Raw genomic sequence first — 18,702 nt, forward strand, 5'->3', positions numbered from 1 at the left:
TAAATTCAGTGACTGAGGTGTGTCCCAATACTTTTGTCCGTATAGTGTATATTTGATCCAATGTACTGGATCATTCTACATCAATTACTTGTTCCCCTGGTATGTAATTTTTTTTTATTTTCCTGTCAAAATTCTTGGGTGGTTTGAGCATAAATGTCTAAACTCAAAAAAATTATACTGTTATACAAATTTGCCACCTTTACCTTTGAAATATTTCCATATATAAGTTAGATTTGGCCATTTTGCTAAATGTGAGATCAGTGTTTGTTTCTGTGAGGTGCAATACTTAACTGATCGTTTTGTATATTAAAACAATGCAGTTTTTGTGTTTGGCATGTGTTAAGTTAAATTCTTGTTAAAGTCTTGTTGAAATAATTTTTCTCTTTCTCTTTTCTTATTTATTTAAAAACAAGTCGTCCAAAAGTAATGAAAGGTAATCAGATTACATTACTTTAATGTAGTAATCCCTTGGATTATGTTGCAATTACATTTTTAACAGCTAATCAATAACGGAATACATTTTTAAAGTAATCCTTGCAACTCTTACAAATTTTGAATGTCAGAACTGGTCTAAATGCATCAGAAACTGACCAGTGAAAAGCTAGAGAATGGCTCATCATGTCAGCAGATGGGCTACAGTCCCTAACTGTACATCAGCAAGAAGGAGCTACAAGGGAGGGGTTTCTAATAAACTGGCCAGTAAACGTGTTTGTATCTTACCAAGTTTTTGCTGAAGTTGTTGAAGTAGTTTTCTGTTGTGTTTGTAGAATTATATCCATCATGTGATTTCACAATGGAAGGAGCTGGAGCTGGATGTGCTGCTGTGTCCTATGCTGGGACCTGCCTACAACTTCAATTACTGTGGAAAGCTCACAAGTACTGTACCACACTCTGCCTTATTTGGAGTTTTGTACTCACCCGTCCTCATTTCAGTTGCTTCAGAATGGGAAGGTGGTTTACAGTAGTTTATGGCACTTCTCATGAATAGAGCTACATTTTTATCCCATTTCCTTTTTAAAAGCAATAAAGTGACTGTTGCTTTTTCTGTAAAAAGTGAATGGATCTGTACTTTAACTTACAATTATGAAAATTAGCATTTAAATGATCACGAAAACACATAAAATGTCTGTATCCACCTTTAATATGGTGATTTTGGGCTGTCCCACCTCACGGACATTGAACTTATGAATATATTCATTAAAATGTTTAAGTAACACCATAATTGCAATGTTATTTGGTTAAGTTCCAAGCAATTTAATGTTAAAATATTTTTCTATTAAGCTATTTAATTTAATGGAAAAAGTCACATCAACGCTTTTTATGTGCAACCCTGTTACCAAAACATTTACCCCTCGTAAATATATATATGAATGAACTCTGTTCACGGAAAGTGCTTCACATCATCATACAGTGTAGTAGCGTTGGGCAGTATGGCAAAAAAAATAACATCATGGTACATATACTTGTTATATCAAGTTAAGCAGGGCCAATTATGCTCTCTTGGACCCTCACAAAAAAGTAAAGCAAACAGGTCTTGAACATAGTTTTTTTTTCTTGAACATTGCACAAATTTATGTTTAAATATATATATTTTTTTAATATTTCTGCTGCCAAAAAATGTAATTCTGGCTTAGGCTGTTGGTTAGCAACTTAGTGGTCAGTGAAATGATACAATTATGGTGAAAAATCCTTGCTGTTATCAGATATAACAACATGCCTCTAAACAGTAGATCAGATCCATCTGAGGGTCGTCTGAACATGTATAGAAAGTATAAGATACATGATCAGAGACACAAATTTGCTGAAATTTGAATAGTGATCTAGAAATGTTGAATATTTCTTATTTATTTTTAATACATTGGCTTTGTTAATACATTGGCATCTGTTATCTCTAGTGATACACTGGCATCTGATGTAATTTCCTTCATTTCCCATTGTCAGGAATGGGCCTTATGTGCATCAAGTGTTTCTGTATAGTCCCTTAGTTACTCATTTACTGTCTACCTGTCATTGATTTAACGTCTATGTTTTTTTTGCCTGGGTCAAACACTTCTGCATGTTCCTCTCTTAACTCTTACACAACAGTTAGGAAAAGAAAAAGAAAGCAACTGCCTGGTTTACTGTCCATTCTTGAACTCATTCAGTGTTATTACCTTATGGATGTTCTTGAATACAATTCTACAGTACAATTAAGCTATTCTATGTATCCAGCATAGCACCTCCAATCAATAGTTTTTTTTTTTCAAAAATGATTGAAAAACAAAAAAATTACTCTGCACTTTTGGACTTCAGTTCTTTTAAAATATGAATATTTGAGCATTCCTGAAGCAAACATAAAAAAACACCTTAAAGCAGTATTTCTAAATCCTACTTTTGGTGACCCACTGCACAGTTTCAAGTATTTCTTTATTCAAGGCAGCAGCTCATCAACTGATAATAGAGCTGAATTAGGTGTGATGAGATAGGGAATGGTTGAAACTGTGCAGTGCTGTGGGTTGTTAGGAGAAACACTGCCTTAGTGTTTTCCTGTGCACTAAAAATCTGAATGCAAAGTTTGTGGCTTTTACTATCAAACCTGTCTGAAAACAAAAGTTAGCTGCTTAGGGCCATTGGGTTAATCACTGCATTTCAGTTACATTTAATTCCAGATATGAACGTTCATTCACTTTAGTGCTGCTTAATGACATTTATTATTCATTATTTAGAACTTGTGTTATTTCTTGTCTTCTGGTTTTTGCATCTATTGTCTTGCATCTAACAAGAAGCTTATGACCACCTGTTTAGCATCATACAACTGAACCTTAGTACAATAACAACATTTAGGATTCTTTAATGTCACGTAACACTGCTGATATCTGGATTCTGAATGGCTGTTTATGTTGAACGATAAATTGTTTGGGTCTCATAGAGAAATCAGTTTCCCACTAGTAATTATAATATTGAGGTGCCATTCATGTCCGGTCATCTCGTAAATACGCCATTTCCGACACAACGAAGGCAGCAGAAGAGATGAGGTACTTCGCAACCTAAAGCCCAGCAAATCAAATGTTATGGTTTTGAAATGTCAAGCATTTTAAAGTAGTTTTCTGCTAAGGCTTATAAACAGCTTTGTCTACTATCTTTTTTGGGTTTGAAAAGGAAAATGCATCAGAATGCAATGACTAATGGGCAAGTTCTGCTGCTGGAGTCAACACTGGTGTTCACTTGATCCCTCAGCCTTCCAAGGGCTCATCTAACACCCTTCCCTTAATCAAATAAAGTGATGGAACAGCCCTTAAGATGGCACCAGGGATTTCCCCAAGGGCAATTGATGAGGCCAAGTGGATGAGGGCATGTTAAAGCTGGTATTGAAATGGGCTCTATGTTTACAATAAAAAAAAATCCACTTTTACAGAAAAAAAAAAAATACATGAAGAATTGTAATTTTAATTAGTTTAAGAACTTGCTGTTTGTGTTTGTACTTAAAAATAATGATAAAATATAATCCAATATGCTCAGCCCTGATCATAAATTATACTAAGAGAAACTGCTCCCATTTTAGCACATGATGAGACTGATTTTTCTCTGACTGCTGATCCTCTGGCTGGTTTTAGGTGCCCTGAGTTACACCATGCTGTACAATGTGCTCAACTTCCCCGTGGGGGTCGTGCCTGTAACCACAGTAACAGCCGAAGATGAAGCCAAGCTGAGTCATTACAGAGGAAATTTTGGAGATATCTGGGACAAGCTGTTTGTCAAGGTTAGTGTGGCAGCAAGCAAAGTGCAAAGTTTACTGTGTTTTCTGCAAAATGGTAGGAAGAGAACTGGTGGTGTTCTTTTAAATAATAGCTGTCACTATACACAATAAATCACTACACAGCAACACTGCAAATCAAGTTGAGCACACTGGCATCCATTAAACAGTTCAGGTTCGGGACCAGCATGAACTGTGAATTTAAACTTTGACCGAGCGTTCAAACTAAGCACAGTTAAATAGGACACAGCGTCCTCTTTTCCAAAGAAAAACAAACAAGTCACATTCTGTTGTGTATTGGCAGTCTCTGTTGTGTGTTGGCAGTCTGTTTGAAATGAATGATCTGAGAGCACTGTAATGGTTTAGGTATTATTAGACATTCCCTTCAGCTGTGTAAAGAAAATGGCAGAAAGAAAGAAACCTATAAACCTCAGTTCCAAAAAAGTTGGGGCAGTATGTGAAATGCTAATAAAAAACAGAAAGCAATAAGTAATCTCTGTTTGACCTATATAAAAGTGTATGAAACCGGTACAAAAAGACGATAGTCAATGTTTTACCTAATGAACTTTTCCAACTTTAATGCCAGCTACACGTTCCGCAAAAGTTTACCTTTGTGCTGCATCACCTTTCTATTTAACAACACAAACACTAACTGACCCAGTTTTGCAAGTGGAATTTTTTTTCCCATTCTACTGTTAAACAAGTCTACAGTGAAGTGTGCAACCATACAGGGCCTTCATTTGTTGTATTTTGTGCTTCATAATGTGTCACATGGTTTGGTGTGGATTGCAGGCAGGCAAGTCTAGCACCTGCACTCTCTGTTATTGTTTTGTCTCAATTTGTTAAATTCAGCAAATTAACAGTAATTGTGCATCAAAATGTGCAGAAGTAGCACCCAAACTTTTGCATACAGCTGTATACACTGCACAGTTTGTTGCTGTTTATATTGTACAGTGTACATTATTAGTAAAAATGATTCTTTATAGTACCAAAAAAAAGGTTCTGTGACTTGGAGTGGAAAAACCCTTGTAAAGTCAACTATAGGATAATTACAATGGTACACATATGGCGTCCTACTTTTTAGTATAGATAGAGAAAAGGGGGGGGGCCTTTGAAGATTTCCATTTAAGAGTGTCAAAGCAATTTTGGATGACTCTGCAGATGTGGGCATTACAGCATTTTACAGCCAGTAAGAATGTTGAAACATGCCACCAGGGGGAAGCAATTTCACATTCACAAACAGCACATAAAACAAGACAAAGTGTTAGGCTTATACAGTCACATGCAAAAGCTTGGCTTCATGGTCAAATTGTGTGTTTTCATCCTCTGTAGAGAGCAAATGTAATCACATTTTAAAATTAAATTACTGTTTATTTGCTGAATTTAACACACTGGGAAAAATGAAACATAAAATGTGGCCTATGCAATACTTATGGCACATTTTATATTTTATGGTTCATTTTGTCCAGTGTGTTAAACGCAGCATATAAATAAAAAAATGCACAGTGTTAAAATATTTACGTTTGTTAGAAGACCTGTCAATCTAACCTATTTTCACCTAGAAATTTCTCACCTAACAAATCTTATAGTTTGACTGCATATGACTGTATAAGTTCAAACAAAAGAAAGTTTAATAGGATTACATAAATCTTTTTAAATCCTATTTTTTCCACTGCTGTAATTGGAACTTTGAACCAGACTGATTTCATGTATGTTCTGACACATGTATGTGTGTGTGTGTGTTGCAGGCGGTTCGAGGCGGTGTGGGCTTGCCTGTAGCTGTACAGTGTGTGTCTCTGCCATGGCAGGATGAGCTGTGCCTTCGCTTCATGAGAGAGGTGGAGAAAGTCTGTGCCTACAACAAATCCTCCAACAAGACATGCTAAAAATGCATACACACACACACACACACACACACACACACACACACAGACATGTTACACAAATCACTCCAATCTATAGACACGTGACAAATTTCTGGAAAACCCTGTATAAATGAGGGGAGAAACAGTGCAGATACTTCCAGACAGATATACTACATAATACAATTAAGCAATTAACAAGCAATCTTGTCATGCTCTATAGCATGGATAAAAATGCTGAGTAGGCTTAGCTGACCTTGATTTTGGATCAAAATACAGTCTGTTAAAAATATTTGCTATATATATTTACATTTCATGAATTTTTGCATATCCATCATGCTAAATGGCTCAGATCCGCATGAAACGTAATTTAATACACGGACAACATGAGACAATTTGAGGAGTGTGACGATGTAAATCTTAGACAATGGCCTTCTCAGTCACCAGATCTCAAGCCAGTTAAACACCTTTGACTGATCTGCACTTTACTGATTATTTTCTCTATCAGATCTTTTCTGAGGGAATATCTTTTGGGGGATAGTATAGTTTTAGAGACTTCTAGAATCTTTGCCAAGGCAAATTCAAGCAGTAATGTGGCTTGTGTTGGACCAACACCTACCTAAGAAAATGTATGTGGGTTTTTCCTTTGGTTTGTGACCCATCTGTACATAAAATAGCTGATCTGCACTTTACTGATTATTTTCTCTAATTATGATGCATCACATATAAACGTGCACCAATCGGCCACTTCATTAAAACCTCCTCCTTGTTTCTACATTTATTGGCCATTTTATTAGCTCCACTTACCATATAGGTGCACTTTGTAGTTCTACAATTACAGGCTGCAGTCCATCTGTTTCTCTGTGTACTTTGTTAGCCCTCTTTCAACCTGCTCTTCAACGGTCAGGACTTCCACAGAGCAAGTATTAGTTGGCTGGTGGATCATTGTTCAGAGTTAGTGTGTGCTAGTACAAGTGGATCAGACACAGCAGTGCTGCTGGAGTTTTTAAACACCTCAGTGTCACTGCTGGACTGCTGGACTAGTCCACCGACCAAAAATCTTAAAGGATGACCAACACAAACTGTGCAGCAAGAGATGAGCTGTCGTCTCTGACTTTACATCTACATCGTGGACAAACACAGTAGGAGTAACTGATAGAGTGGACAGTGAGTGGACACAGTGTTTAAAAACTTCAGCAGCACTGCTGTCTGATCCACTTGTACCAGCACAACACACACTAACACTCCACCACCACGTCAGTGTCACTGCAGTGCAGAGAATGAACCACCACCCAAATAATACCTGCTCTGTGGTGGTCCTATGTGGGGGGTTTTACCATTGAACAGGGTAACAAAGTATGCAGAGAAAAGGAGGGACTTCACTCTGTAATGGTAGAACTACTAAGTGCACCTATATGATAAGTGGAGGTGATAAAATGGACAGTGAGTTTAGAAACAAGGGGATGGTTTTATAGAAGTGGCTGGTCAGTGTTTATATTCTGCTGTTGCTAATTACACAGACCTCATAAAGATCTTGGCCTCTTAAATATTTTGCTTCTCACTTTTGAACAAAATGTGTACTGTCTGTGCAGAGATTTTGCAGGTGCAGAAAGAGTATTTGCAGTTGCATTTTCAGTTTACTAACTGAAACACTGAACTGTTATTACTTCTGTAATCAATCAGTTAATCTGTAACTTTTTTAAAACTCTGAACCAGATTATTAGTGGTTTTTAGCAGAGTTTAAGTATGTTAAGGGTTTAACATGAAGACTATGTAAAATTCTTGTAATTACAAGTAAAGTAGCATACCTTAACTTTTATACTACTCTAATGTACTTTTTAAAATGTAAAGTTAATTTGTCATTGTGCTCACTTAAAATAAAGAGACTAAACACAGTGTTGTTTTTCCAAAATGGTTAGGTATGTGTGTTCAGAAAAACCTCAAAATACATTCAAAATTCTGTACAGTTGTCTTGTTTTAATGTTTAGTCCATTCATGTGTATAGCAAAAATGGAAATCTGATGTATGATATTGCTACTTTAAAACATCCATGATGCCTTTTTGACACAGTTAACTGTTACAAGTCCAGAGATACTGTTGTCATTTTGCTGTATGTTTCATATACAATACACAACTATTTTAAGGTAATGGTATAATTAACAACATAGATTTACATTCAATTTACATTGAAATTTGTACTTTGAGCTTTTTTCTGCTTGTCTTGACAAAACATGGCCATAATGTCAATGAGGCTTTTTCTTTCTGCACATCAAGACTCCACACACAAGAGTATGTTTTTATCAACTTTTCTTCTACTTACAAATGTGGTATGGGTTGAACATTTAGAATCTGCACTTTCCTCAGAATTTCTCCACTTGTTTCAATTATGTACGAGCAAGAAATAGTTAATATAAAATTACAGCATTTGTTATTGCGGACAGTAACACAGTCTTGTAGTGAGAAAGCATACTGAATGAATGCTGCATTTTGTGGGATCACAGTTGTTATTTGCTGATGTTTGTCCCACTGTCTAATGTTGCATGAATATGAGTAGTGTAGTAACGTTAAGAGAAGCAATAGCATTCAGTAGCTGTCATTAAACCCAATGACACCAAGCCCCCACTTTACTGGTTGGTTAGAAAATTGTCTTCGGAGGAGGACGAGACAAACAATTCACATATTTGTCGTTTTCTCTCTGCCACCTCCGCTCTGTTTCAGACGAGCGGAGCTCATTTTCTGTAGAGGAGCATTTAGAGGTTCCAGAGATGAACTTAATGACACATGGAATTTTCATTTGGACTCTATCATCCCGCTCATAATGTAAATATGTGTTTGTGTTGGGCTTTACATACATTTAAATGTTTTATCTTTACCTGGTTCCATCTTCGCCTCATTCGCTCTGCTTTTCTGTTTCTGAAATGACCTTGTGTTTGTCTGTGTGCGGAACCAAACCAGTCATTAAAGTGATAGTTTGGCAAAAAATCCTATCTACACAATCTCCCCCTTACCCCAAATGTATCTGAACAACCAAGGCATGTTTGGTGTTTGAAATGTGCGTCTTAAGTTCTGTACTGGAGCTATGAGGCTCATGTAGCTAACAAGAAATGGAAGCAAATACTGTACTTATTAGCATTCTGCAAACTGCATGCCTAATTCAGCCTCAAAACTGTGTGGAGTTGTTAAATAATCTCAACTAGACTTGGTTTGGTTTCTGACACTGCATAATCTACTGTTATCTATAAACATGGACAAAAAGTATGTTGCATAGCTAAAAACAGTAGCAGCCATCTTGAAGCCTTGCTAAAAGTGCTTTCTTTCATTTCCACAATACTGTTCACTCATTGCTAAGCAGAAAAGATGCTGAAACTCTAATTTATACTTTCATAACATCTTTTCTAGCTTATTGTAACTGCCATTCCAGCACAAATGTTGCAAGACCTTCAACACTTTCTGAATTCCACTGCTTGTGTTTGAGTTGGTTCCATAAAAAAACTGCTCACATCACTCCAAGTCTCCAACATTTGCCTTGGCTACCTATGTATTTTGTTCAAGGTTTCGCTTGTAATGTACAAGGCATGGTGCCCCCTACATAGCTGACCTCCTTTTACCGTATAATCCTGCCCATTGCTAAGGTGTTCTGGCATTAGTTTCTTGGTGGTCCCTCCATTAAAACTATCCACTTTTGCATGTAGATCCCAAAGTGGCATGGCCCCCAACTTAAGAAACAATCTTCCTCTGTCTCTCTCTCTCTCTCTTCCTCACTAGAAGTGTCAGTTATCGTCAGCAATAACAAATGCTGTAATTAGTGACAATATTGTTATCCAGCTGTATAATATTCATCTTTATGTTGTCCACTAACTCATTCTGCAGTTTTTGAGATATCTACACTGTTCCAACTCCAGAATGTTTGGTCTGATTGGGAATGGTGTGTTTGTATACAGCTTTTTGATTGGACATATGGTTTTCGTACAATAATCATTAAATGACCATTTTTTTTTCCATACAAAAGAATGGGGTGCAAAGGTTTGTGCACACAACTTATGTCATGTTGATACAAGTCCTTTTGCAACACCCTAATAACCATGTGGGGAACCATGTTCAGAGAACGTGTAGAGAGGAGAATTACCGCTCTGTAATGTCTTCCAGGTTTCTCAAACGCTAGAGGGCGCAAGTTATAGGAGTTAAAAATGGCGCCTCATGTACGTTCATGACGTCAGTGAACGCGAACAGCCAATGAGCGGCTCCGCTCGCCAACCAATCAGCAGTAATGATAGTCCTGCTGCTAAATTCCCGTTTGCTGTTGAAAAAAATGAAAAATACAGGTAATTATTCTTTGCTTTTCTTGTGAAATACATACTTTTACTTTCTGAAATTAAAGGACAGTTCTGGGCGAGTGATTAGAAACTATTTTAACTTTTCATTTTCAGCCGTTTAGCTCCATACAGCCCCATTCATTGAGGACTCGTTTGCGGGCGCCCTCTGGCGTTTTGCAGTCATGTTTTTGATAGAATGGGGAAATCATTAACCGGATCTGCCATGACAACCACCTGTGACCTAGCATCACCCTAGCAACCACCTAAAATATCATAGTAACCGTTTGGCAACGCCTAGCAACTGCTTAAGCTGCAAAATATTCTTCAGAAAATGCACTTTTCTAGTATTATACGAATTATTTCTTACTCATATCTCAATGAGACAAGTGGAGAAATTCTGAGGAAAATGCTGTAAAACATTCAATCCATACCACATGGCTGTAAGTAGAAGAACACATATTTTATGATTTTAATTTGATGAAAACATATTGTTAAGTGTTAAGCTCTCCTTAATATAACTTATTCATTAAAATAATCTCTTCAACTCAATGTACTCTTACTTCTGATTGACCAACGAGTACTACCTTTACTCAGATATAGACAGAACACTTGTACTTACTCAAGCAATATTATACCAAGAGTGTTTCTACTTTTACTGAAAAAGTGTCCGCCCTCTCTTGTAGCTACATTAACCTCGTAGCTCCAGCTAAAAACAGTAGCAGCCATCTTGAAGCCTGAATTTTGTCCGTACTTCTAAGTCATACAGAGACAAGTCTATTCGATATTCCTACTTACTCTATCCATTTAAACGTGTTATATTAGGAAAACCTTTGTAGGTGTTTATTCTTTGCTACTTAATTGGAACGTAACTGTGGGAAAAATCTGAATTCCAAAGAAGGTGCGGTCTTGAAAGTTTTGACGGACAGTGTATGTATTGTGAAGGTTTTTGTGTCGAAAGTGCGATGTGTTCTCCTTTCCACCTGTCAGTACAGCCAGCACCTGCTGCATCAGCCAGACACCCACTTTAGCTCGGACAAAAACAGCATTTCACGACTCATTGGCGACCGGAGCACCTCATTCAGAGCGAGCCGAGGAGACGAGAAACAACCTTATAAAACCGTCCGAGAGCCATTTCGTGCCGGGATGAAAGCACACACACTTTAAAGGCGATATCCCTTCACCTAAACTAGGATCATTCTGTCCTAATGTGCCATTGAAAAGGCCTCCGGAGCCCCAAGGTCCTAATGTAGCCACGAGTTTGGGGGGGGTAATAACATTCGTCACAGCGAGGCTTCTGCCTTCTGGATGATAAAAAGTTACATACAGTGTCTTAGTGGACGACATCATGTGTGCATCTGCTCGCAGCACGGCCTATTTAGCGGGAAAAGGTGAAGTAAAGGAGGAGTTCAGAGATTAGCAGCTAGTTTCAGCGAAGTGTGTGCATGTATGCCTCACACTCACGGCCTCTCTGTACACCCCACTGAGGGTGGAAAAGCGCGTTTGCTGGGCCTGTACAGCAGGATTAGGCGATAATGATGATTGTGGAAGATTCTGTGACTCGACAATTCGGTGGGCCGCTTTCACACTTCTGATCCGCACCGGAATGAGAAAAAAAAGAGTGAGAAAAAAAGCAAAATCACACCCCTCTGGACACGATTTCTCCTTTTCTGCTCGCGCCGTTCCGCTCTCTCTTTTCGCTATCGGCTGCATGTCCTCCCCACTGAGCTTCTGCTACGTTAGGCTTTTCCTTTCTTTCCTTTCTCGCCGTTCGCCAGCCCTGCGGCCCTTATAGCCAAATTGGTTTACATTGGGGAGATAAATGCTCTGCAAATGCGCTTAAACACGTACAGTAAAGGAGCAGGGAGAGAAAAAAAGAAAAATGCAGACAGTGCGTGTCAGGATTAGCGCCCAAGTCACTGGGAGGAAGTGCTCAGATAGAGGCCGTCTCATCCACTTCTCAGGAAGAAGAGTGGGGAAGGATTTAGCCCCAGAGTGGCTGTCAGTAATTCCTGGAATTATGTAACTCTGTGCCAAGCAATCAGAGACTTGCAGGGTGGTGGAAGTATTGTTTTGCTGGAGTTGCTGGGGTACGTTCACATACGGAACGCTGCAAAAGATGATACATTGGCAAGTGAAATCATTTTAAATGTAATCAATATATCTAACATTCCTCATTAGGAGAATTATGATATCAAGCTGGTTTCTAGTTTTTTTTGTGTGTTTTATAACACCTAAAACCCAATTCTCTTGCTTCTTAGAAATAAAATAGATATAGTATCTAAATATTGTTTCAAACAACACCATAAAACTAAATAAAGGGCCCATATTGATAAGGGCCTTTTATTTTGTAAAATAATCTTATTCCATTGGCAAATAATTTTATGTGCAAGCAAACATGCAAATAATTTGCAAATGGAGTAAGACCAGATTAAAAAACAACCTAAAAAAGTAAAAAAAAACCCCAAAAAACAAATAAATCATAACTTCATAATGAGAAAATAGACGTATTTAGACCAGATTTAAGATGATTTCACTTGCTAAAATGCTATCATTTTTGGAACTGAAGGAACGGCTCAGACTGCAGTTAGAGTGCAAGTTGTACTGTACTCTGAGTGTTTGTGTGTGTGTGTGTGTGTCCAACCACAATGACCAAAACCATGTCTAAACTTCTAAATTCGGAACAAAAAGGACCTGCTGATCTGTCTCCTTCCTTTGTGCTCACAGGCAGAAAAGCCTTAAAAAGCTTTTAAAGCTGGCAGATTGGCGGTGGCATATAATGTCAAACTCTAGAGTAACCATTTCTGCATTGGTATTGCATTTGGCCTTACATTGCACTGCATGATTAAGCTACAGTACTGACAGTACTATTGGCTGATACTTGAAAGGGACATATTCTGCATTATTATCACAAAGTCCACTTACAACATCTGTATGTATTTTTATGTACCTAAAACAGTCACGGTTTATTTTCACATGGCCTTTTTCAAACTTTCTTAATCCCTTACAGCACAAACTCGTCTCTTGGAGATTAGTCTCGTGGGGCCAGGCGAGATCTTGTAACAGGAGTACACATCTGAGGATAACGTGTTAAACTTTTGGTGTTGGATTGCGCCTAAATTCTGCCACAAACAACACTATGCCCCCTGTAAAACCCACCCGTAAATCCGTCAAGTTCATGCTCTTAATTATCAGAGTACAAGTGATAACCCAAGCGAAGCAAGTTAGCTAGCAGAACGATATCGTTAGCTGATGTTCATGTTCTTTATAATGAATTTTTCAGAAACGCCCTATAATTTAGTTTTGAGGTGTGCTTGATGCACAAAATCAGTTCAGTGAAACCGCTTCAAATACTCTGAAGGCATTAACTCAAGTGAACAGAGAATTTGGCTTGCTTATACAGAAGTCCTAAAGGGCCATGGATTTACTTGTTTTTTCTGCTCCATTTTTCTGTGATAAGGAGTTATTTTTATTTGTTTTCCTGAGATCTCATTTTATTCATCTATCTCCCTTCAGGTTTTCTGCAACTCATCTTTCTGTTTAAAACAGCATATTGTCTTTACAATGAGACTAAGATTGCTGCTGATTTCTGCTCTGAATGCGCCTTACTGAGAACTTTGTGAAGGGGAATGTGACTTTGAGGGGAAACTGAATCGGATGCAACACCAGCAATCTGACCGGGTTTGTTTTTACCCAAAAGGGAGCGTGGTCATTTGGATGACAAGGAAGTGACTTATGTCTGTTCTCATCTATGATCTGATCGACATCAAAGTGAAGATTTACACCTTTCTTGAACTTTTTTGCTTTCTGTAGTTCTAGTATTGTTTCATGCCAATTTCTGCTCAGTGAATGCATGCTCCTGAAGGCTTGATCTATGAAGGGGAAAGGGAATGGCACATTGTTTAGCTCGAATACAAATCCAGAGCTTGTCTTTCCTCAAACAGCTAGCAGTTCTGTCCACAACACTTTAACTCCAGTTGTATCATGGCAACTGTGAGTGACAGAGGCCAAATATAGCTGCAGGTAACCCATCTGCCTCTTTTATAAGCTACTTGTTCAGTGATATCTTCTAAAGATGAAAGTCTTTATAGGAAAGTCTGTTCACTCTGCGTCTGTTTTTGCAACGCCACAGGTCAGTTATTTCCAGCCATATAAGAACAGATTCCTATCTCTTTGAAGGGGAAGAGACCTGAACACTCAAAATAACCATTTCAAAAACATATTTAAAATCACTGGTAAAATCTTTTTTTGTAGTTTGTAGCAAAACACCCCAAAGGTGTTTTTTGGGGTGTTTTGGCTACTGCACAATGAAGGGAGTCATTCCCTGCCTGTGATGTAACCAGCGAGCTGATTGGCTCTTTTTTTTGGAGGCCAGAACTTTCCTTATAAACAGACGCCATGTTGAGCATTACAAGTTTTTATTCATTTTTTAACCACTGACCTGTCTCCTCTTTTATAATGTCTCTAATTTAATTGAACTTTTTTCATTGCTAGATGTCATGTTTATTTTTACCACGTCACGTGTTCTCTGCATGTGACAGACATCAACATGCTTAATTTAAGTTTTTTTGTGGACCTTAATTTGATGCTAATTTATACTACAGTCATGGGGCTAACGACGGACTTGTTGTGGACAGTGTTGACGAGTACACCATCCACACTTCGACCTCTGCTGAGGCGTTGAATTGGTTTAAAAATTTCACTCTGTTGGTTTGCAACTATATTTGGCCAAAAAATTCCTCATGGTTTTCCCCAGACATTCTTGCTATGAGACTACCTGGAGTTCAGTTTCAGCCAGACCCAGCTCATCCACTGGGTTTTAGCGGGGCACGTGCCCAGGGGCCCGAGCCCCTAGAGGGCCTCCCACGAGCAATTGTAAGAAAATCTACCCAGCTGTTTTGACTCGCTGTAGGAGCTTCACTAGCAGCACAGCGGAAAAAATGACCCCATTTGTCATTGTGTTACAGCCAATTACAATTGTGACACTGTTGTGGAAAACGAATAACTTCATGGCCATTTTTACTGGAAAGAAAGAAAGAAAGAAATGAATGAATGAATGAATGAATGAATGAATGAATGAATGGTGGTCCACAAATGTGTGCACTTAAGTCATATGACTTAGACTCTAGTCAGACTCCACGTGAGCCCTAGACTCAGACTCGAGACCCAAAATGGATGAACTGTGTAGAGGCACCTGAATGCGGACAGGACCACACAGCTGGTTAATTTTCATGTGAATATATTTGTTTCCTAGTGCTGAGCTAGTTTTGATTTTAATCCTATGCTCCCAAAAATTATCATTATTTTTTTAATAACTTAAGTAGTACTCTGAGAATTCTTTTCATTTGTAGTTGGAATAGTTGTACCATGGATTTTGTATTTTATTTGGAAGGGAAAAAACTTAATACACAGCCATAAACTTCTAACATGCTGTCATTAAAAGACTATATTACGTTACCATTATTTTTTGGTGATCAGTGACAAATTTGTCTTAAATTAGCTGAGGAGTGCACACTGACTTGTTTAGGACTCGAAGATTAGGACTTGGGACTCGACTTGATACTTGCCTGCAATGACTTGGGACTTGACTTGATACTTGCCTGTACTGACTCTGGACTTGAATCAAGACTCAACTGTCTTGACTTGGGACTCAAGTGTCAAGAACCGAGACTTACTTTTTTACTTGCAACTTAGTGACTTGTTCCCACATCCGGTAGTCTCTGACTTTTGCACAGTACTGTGTATATACACACATACCCCTGCTGAAAAAATAGCACAGACCAGCATAAACCAGCTTAGATCAACTTGGAATGCATGCTGGTCTGTGCTATTTTTCATTGGTGCTATTAGTGCTGGTTTAGCTGGCTGTACCAGCATGCACTTTTTCTGGTTTGGCTGGTGATCAGGCATGCTGGCCTGTGCTGTTTTTTTTAGCAGATTTATATTTTGTAATGTATTGAAAACATGTCCCATTATAATATGGGTAGAACAAATTCATACAGCTTTTAGAGTAGAGACTTCAAAAATATCACAGACTTCCTTGAATGTTAAATTTTATTTCTGTGAAGTTCATTTGTATTGATAACTTTGTCATACAGTGTCAGAAACTACATAATTATAAGTCTGTTTGAGATTACTCAACAACTCGCCTTGGCAGTGTGTGTTGATTTCGTTTGCACAGTGACTATTTGTGGGGTATAAGCTTACATTACTTGTAGTTCCAGTACAAACCTAAAGAAGCAAACTTCAGACACTGAACATGTCTTGGCTGATCCACTACATTTGTGGTAAAGGGTTAAATTGGGTAAATTTGATTTTTGGCCAAACTAATCCTGTTGCATTTAACTAATTTTGATGCAGAGTGCCAGTTTTTTTTTATCTCTGGCACGTTCTGACCTCCTCACTTAACATCCTCTCAGCAAAGCTAGAACAAAAAATCATAGCCCCCCCTCACACACGCACCCCCTTCTCCCTCTTTATGGAGCCACTAAAGGTTTTAGCTGTGCAGTAAAGGGGAGCTGTCTCTGAGGAACCTGAGCCCATTGATGAAGTGACAGCAGCCACTGGCAGAATATGATCCTAATCCTGTTCCCAGCATTCTTCAGCCTCGCTGCCATCGCAATTCCTCCACATATTCACCCAGCTGTCAACTGGCAAAATCCTTTTAAAACGCACAACCCTGATACACATCAAAGAGCTCAGCAGCTTAACACCACACACACACACACACACACACACACATTAAGAGTGCAATGCAGGTTGCATTCAGATACTTAAGTGCACACAAACATATTAAATGCTCTCATGACTGTATGCATATTGGAGCTATCATCTTCATAAATTGCTTTTAATTATTTGCCATTTTTTAGTATAACTGATCTTAACTCTATAATGTTCATATTCCTTAAGTGCAAATCTTAAGAAATTTCTTAAATTGATCACAAACAATATTTAACACTTAATTTATCATATTAAATTCTGTCTTTTGGTCACTTGGCATCATTGATGGGATTGGCTTAAAAACTCATATCTCCAAATGTTAACTTGACAGGAGAAGGAAAAAACATCTTTTACCTTTAATGTAAGTTAATTTTGGAATGGTTCTGTTAATCTGTTTATATGCATTAAGTGTGCATATGCATATAAAATGTCTAACAGCTAGTTCAGCATGTTTCAAATAACATCTACTTAAATACGTTTCTGTCATTGGGGGAGCAAAAATTAAGCAAATTAAGCAAAAACCAAAATATGTTAGAAGCATAACCTAAGTGCATTTTATTTAAACCAGGAGAAGCAGCAAACAACATGATAAAATTTTACATTGTTTTATTTACATGACATCTATATTACTTTTTTGGTCAGTCTGTGCATTAAAAAAACCTTCCAAAAAGTAGCTATATTGAATATATTTGAGAGGATATGGAGTCTCTCATGGGGCCTCATTCACCAGCTGTTCTTTAGAAGAAATTTCTCCTTAAAACCCACTTATGCAGTTTTCATGAAGATTCTGACATCCATTGATGTTTTCTTATTTGGGATTTGTTCTTGGGTAAGAACAGAATCTGTGTACACTCAAGAGCACAAAGGTGCGAACAGTTCTGCAGTTTAAGAATACGTTGTGACTCTGATTTAGACTTTTTCTTGGCACATTTCTTAAGAACACATTTAAGAAAAAACTATGATGATTATTGGTTAATGAGGCCCAAAGTTTCCTTTGGAGGCTTAGTTGTAAAACTGTTAAAACTAACACCACCATGAGGAGGCTGTACTTTAGTCTGGCTAGCTCCCACTATGAGTTATTTACATGCTTCAAAACAGGTACTGTATTACAGCCACCAAGATTACATGATTACGATAATAAATAGTGAGTTCTGTTACACATACACACTCAATAATTTAAAAAAACAAAATGAGTTTTCAGGGATAAGCTTGAGAAATATCTGTCTTATCTGTATTTCATCTGTATTAGCAGATGAAATTGCTCTGGGAATACAGCAGGTACTACTGGAACCTGTTAACTACATAAAATATGCAAGCTACATTTAACCCCACGTTAGTTTGTGCCCTGCTCTCCTGATCTATTTTATATTATATATGAAAACATTGAGTTTAGTGGCAACATACACATTAATAATGGCAATAGCATTCAGCGAAATACATTAGCGACTAGAGGTTAAAGACTTAAATTGAATGCATAGGTGCTGTATGATGTTTGTATTCATGTTTGTGAATAAATGCAAACAGATAAAGGAAAAACAGCATTGAAAGTGTAATAAATGAGCTCAGTTTTCTCATACATTGAGGAGTAGTGGGTTAAGTCAGAGAGAATGGTGTGGTGTGTGTGTGGGGGGGTGGGGTGTTGGTGTATGGGGAGTGTAACAGGTGTCTGAACTTTGGTGACTGCAAAGACCTTTTCAGTATCTAACCCCATTCACTCTTTCTTCTCTACTTAATCCATCAGTATCTGGAGCCACAGTAATCTCCTTATGCCAGAGCCCTTGCTCTCAGAGCTGCCAAACCTTAGACATGCAGAGCTGCAGAGGGTGTGTGTGTGTGTGGTGATGTTGGGTGTGAGAGCGTGTTTGGTTGCTATGTTTCTGTCATTGTGCTTCATTCACTTCAGTGTGGATTAGTTATTGAGGGGTGGCGGGCTCCGTGTGTGTGTGTGTGTGTGTGTGTGTGTGTGTGTGACAGCAAAGGGGGCGTTGGGGCTGGTCAGAGAGTATTGTGTTTGTTGCACGGTCATGTTTGTATGGATATTGTAATGGGCAGAACTCAGTAGCCCTGCCATATGGCA

At 38.1% G+C, this 18,702-nt stretch overlaps 1 protein-coding gene across 2 annotated transcripts in view; it reads left to right on the forward strand.

Annotated features, from left to right (window-relative positions):
* The window catches only part of LOC118808643 (fatty-acid amide hydrolase 1), a 31,472-nt gene extending 23,981 nt beyond the window's left edge, over window positions 1-7,491 (forward strand). Inside the window, exons 13-15 of one of the 2 annotated variants that reach the window (XM_036571475.1) lie at window positions 768-876; window positions 3,594-3,739; window positions 5,482-7,491. In XM_036571475.1, coding sequence (XP_036427368.1) covers window positions 768-876; window positions 3,594-3,739; window positions 5,482-5,619 — 393 coding nt within the window. In that variant the 3' untranslated portion in view covers window positions 5,620-7,491. Of the gene's footprint in view, window positions 1-767; window positions 3,345-3,593; window positions 3,740-5,481 lie in introns of those variants that run through there. The other variant, XR_005007294.1, reaches the window with a different exon arrangement.
* The last annotated feature ends 11,211 nt before the right edge of the window (window positions 7,492-18,702 follow it).

This window comes from Colossoma macropomum, unplaced genomic scaffold (genome assembly GCF_904425465.1).
Source record: "Colossoma macropomum unplaced genomic scaffold, Colossoma_macropomum, whole genome shotgun sequence".
In the NCBI taxonomy this organism is placed as follows: domain Eukaryota; kingdom Metazoa; phylum Chordata; class Actinopteri; order Characiformes; family Serrasalmidae; genus Colossoma; species Colossoma macropomum.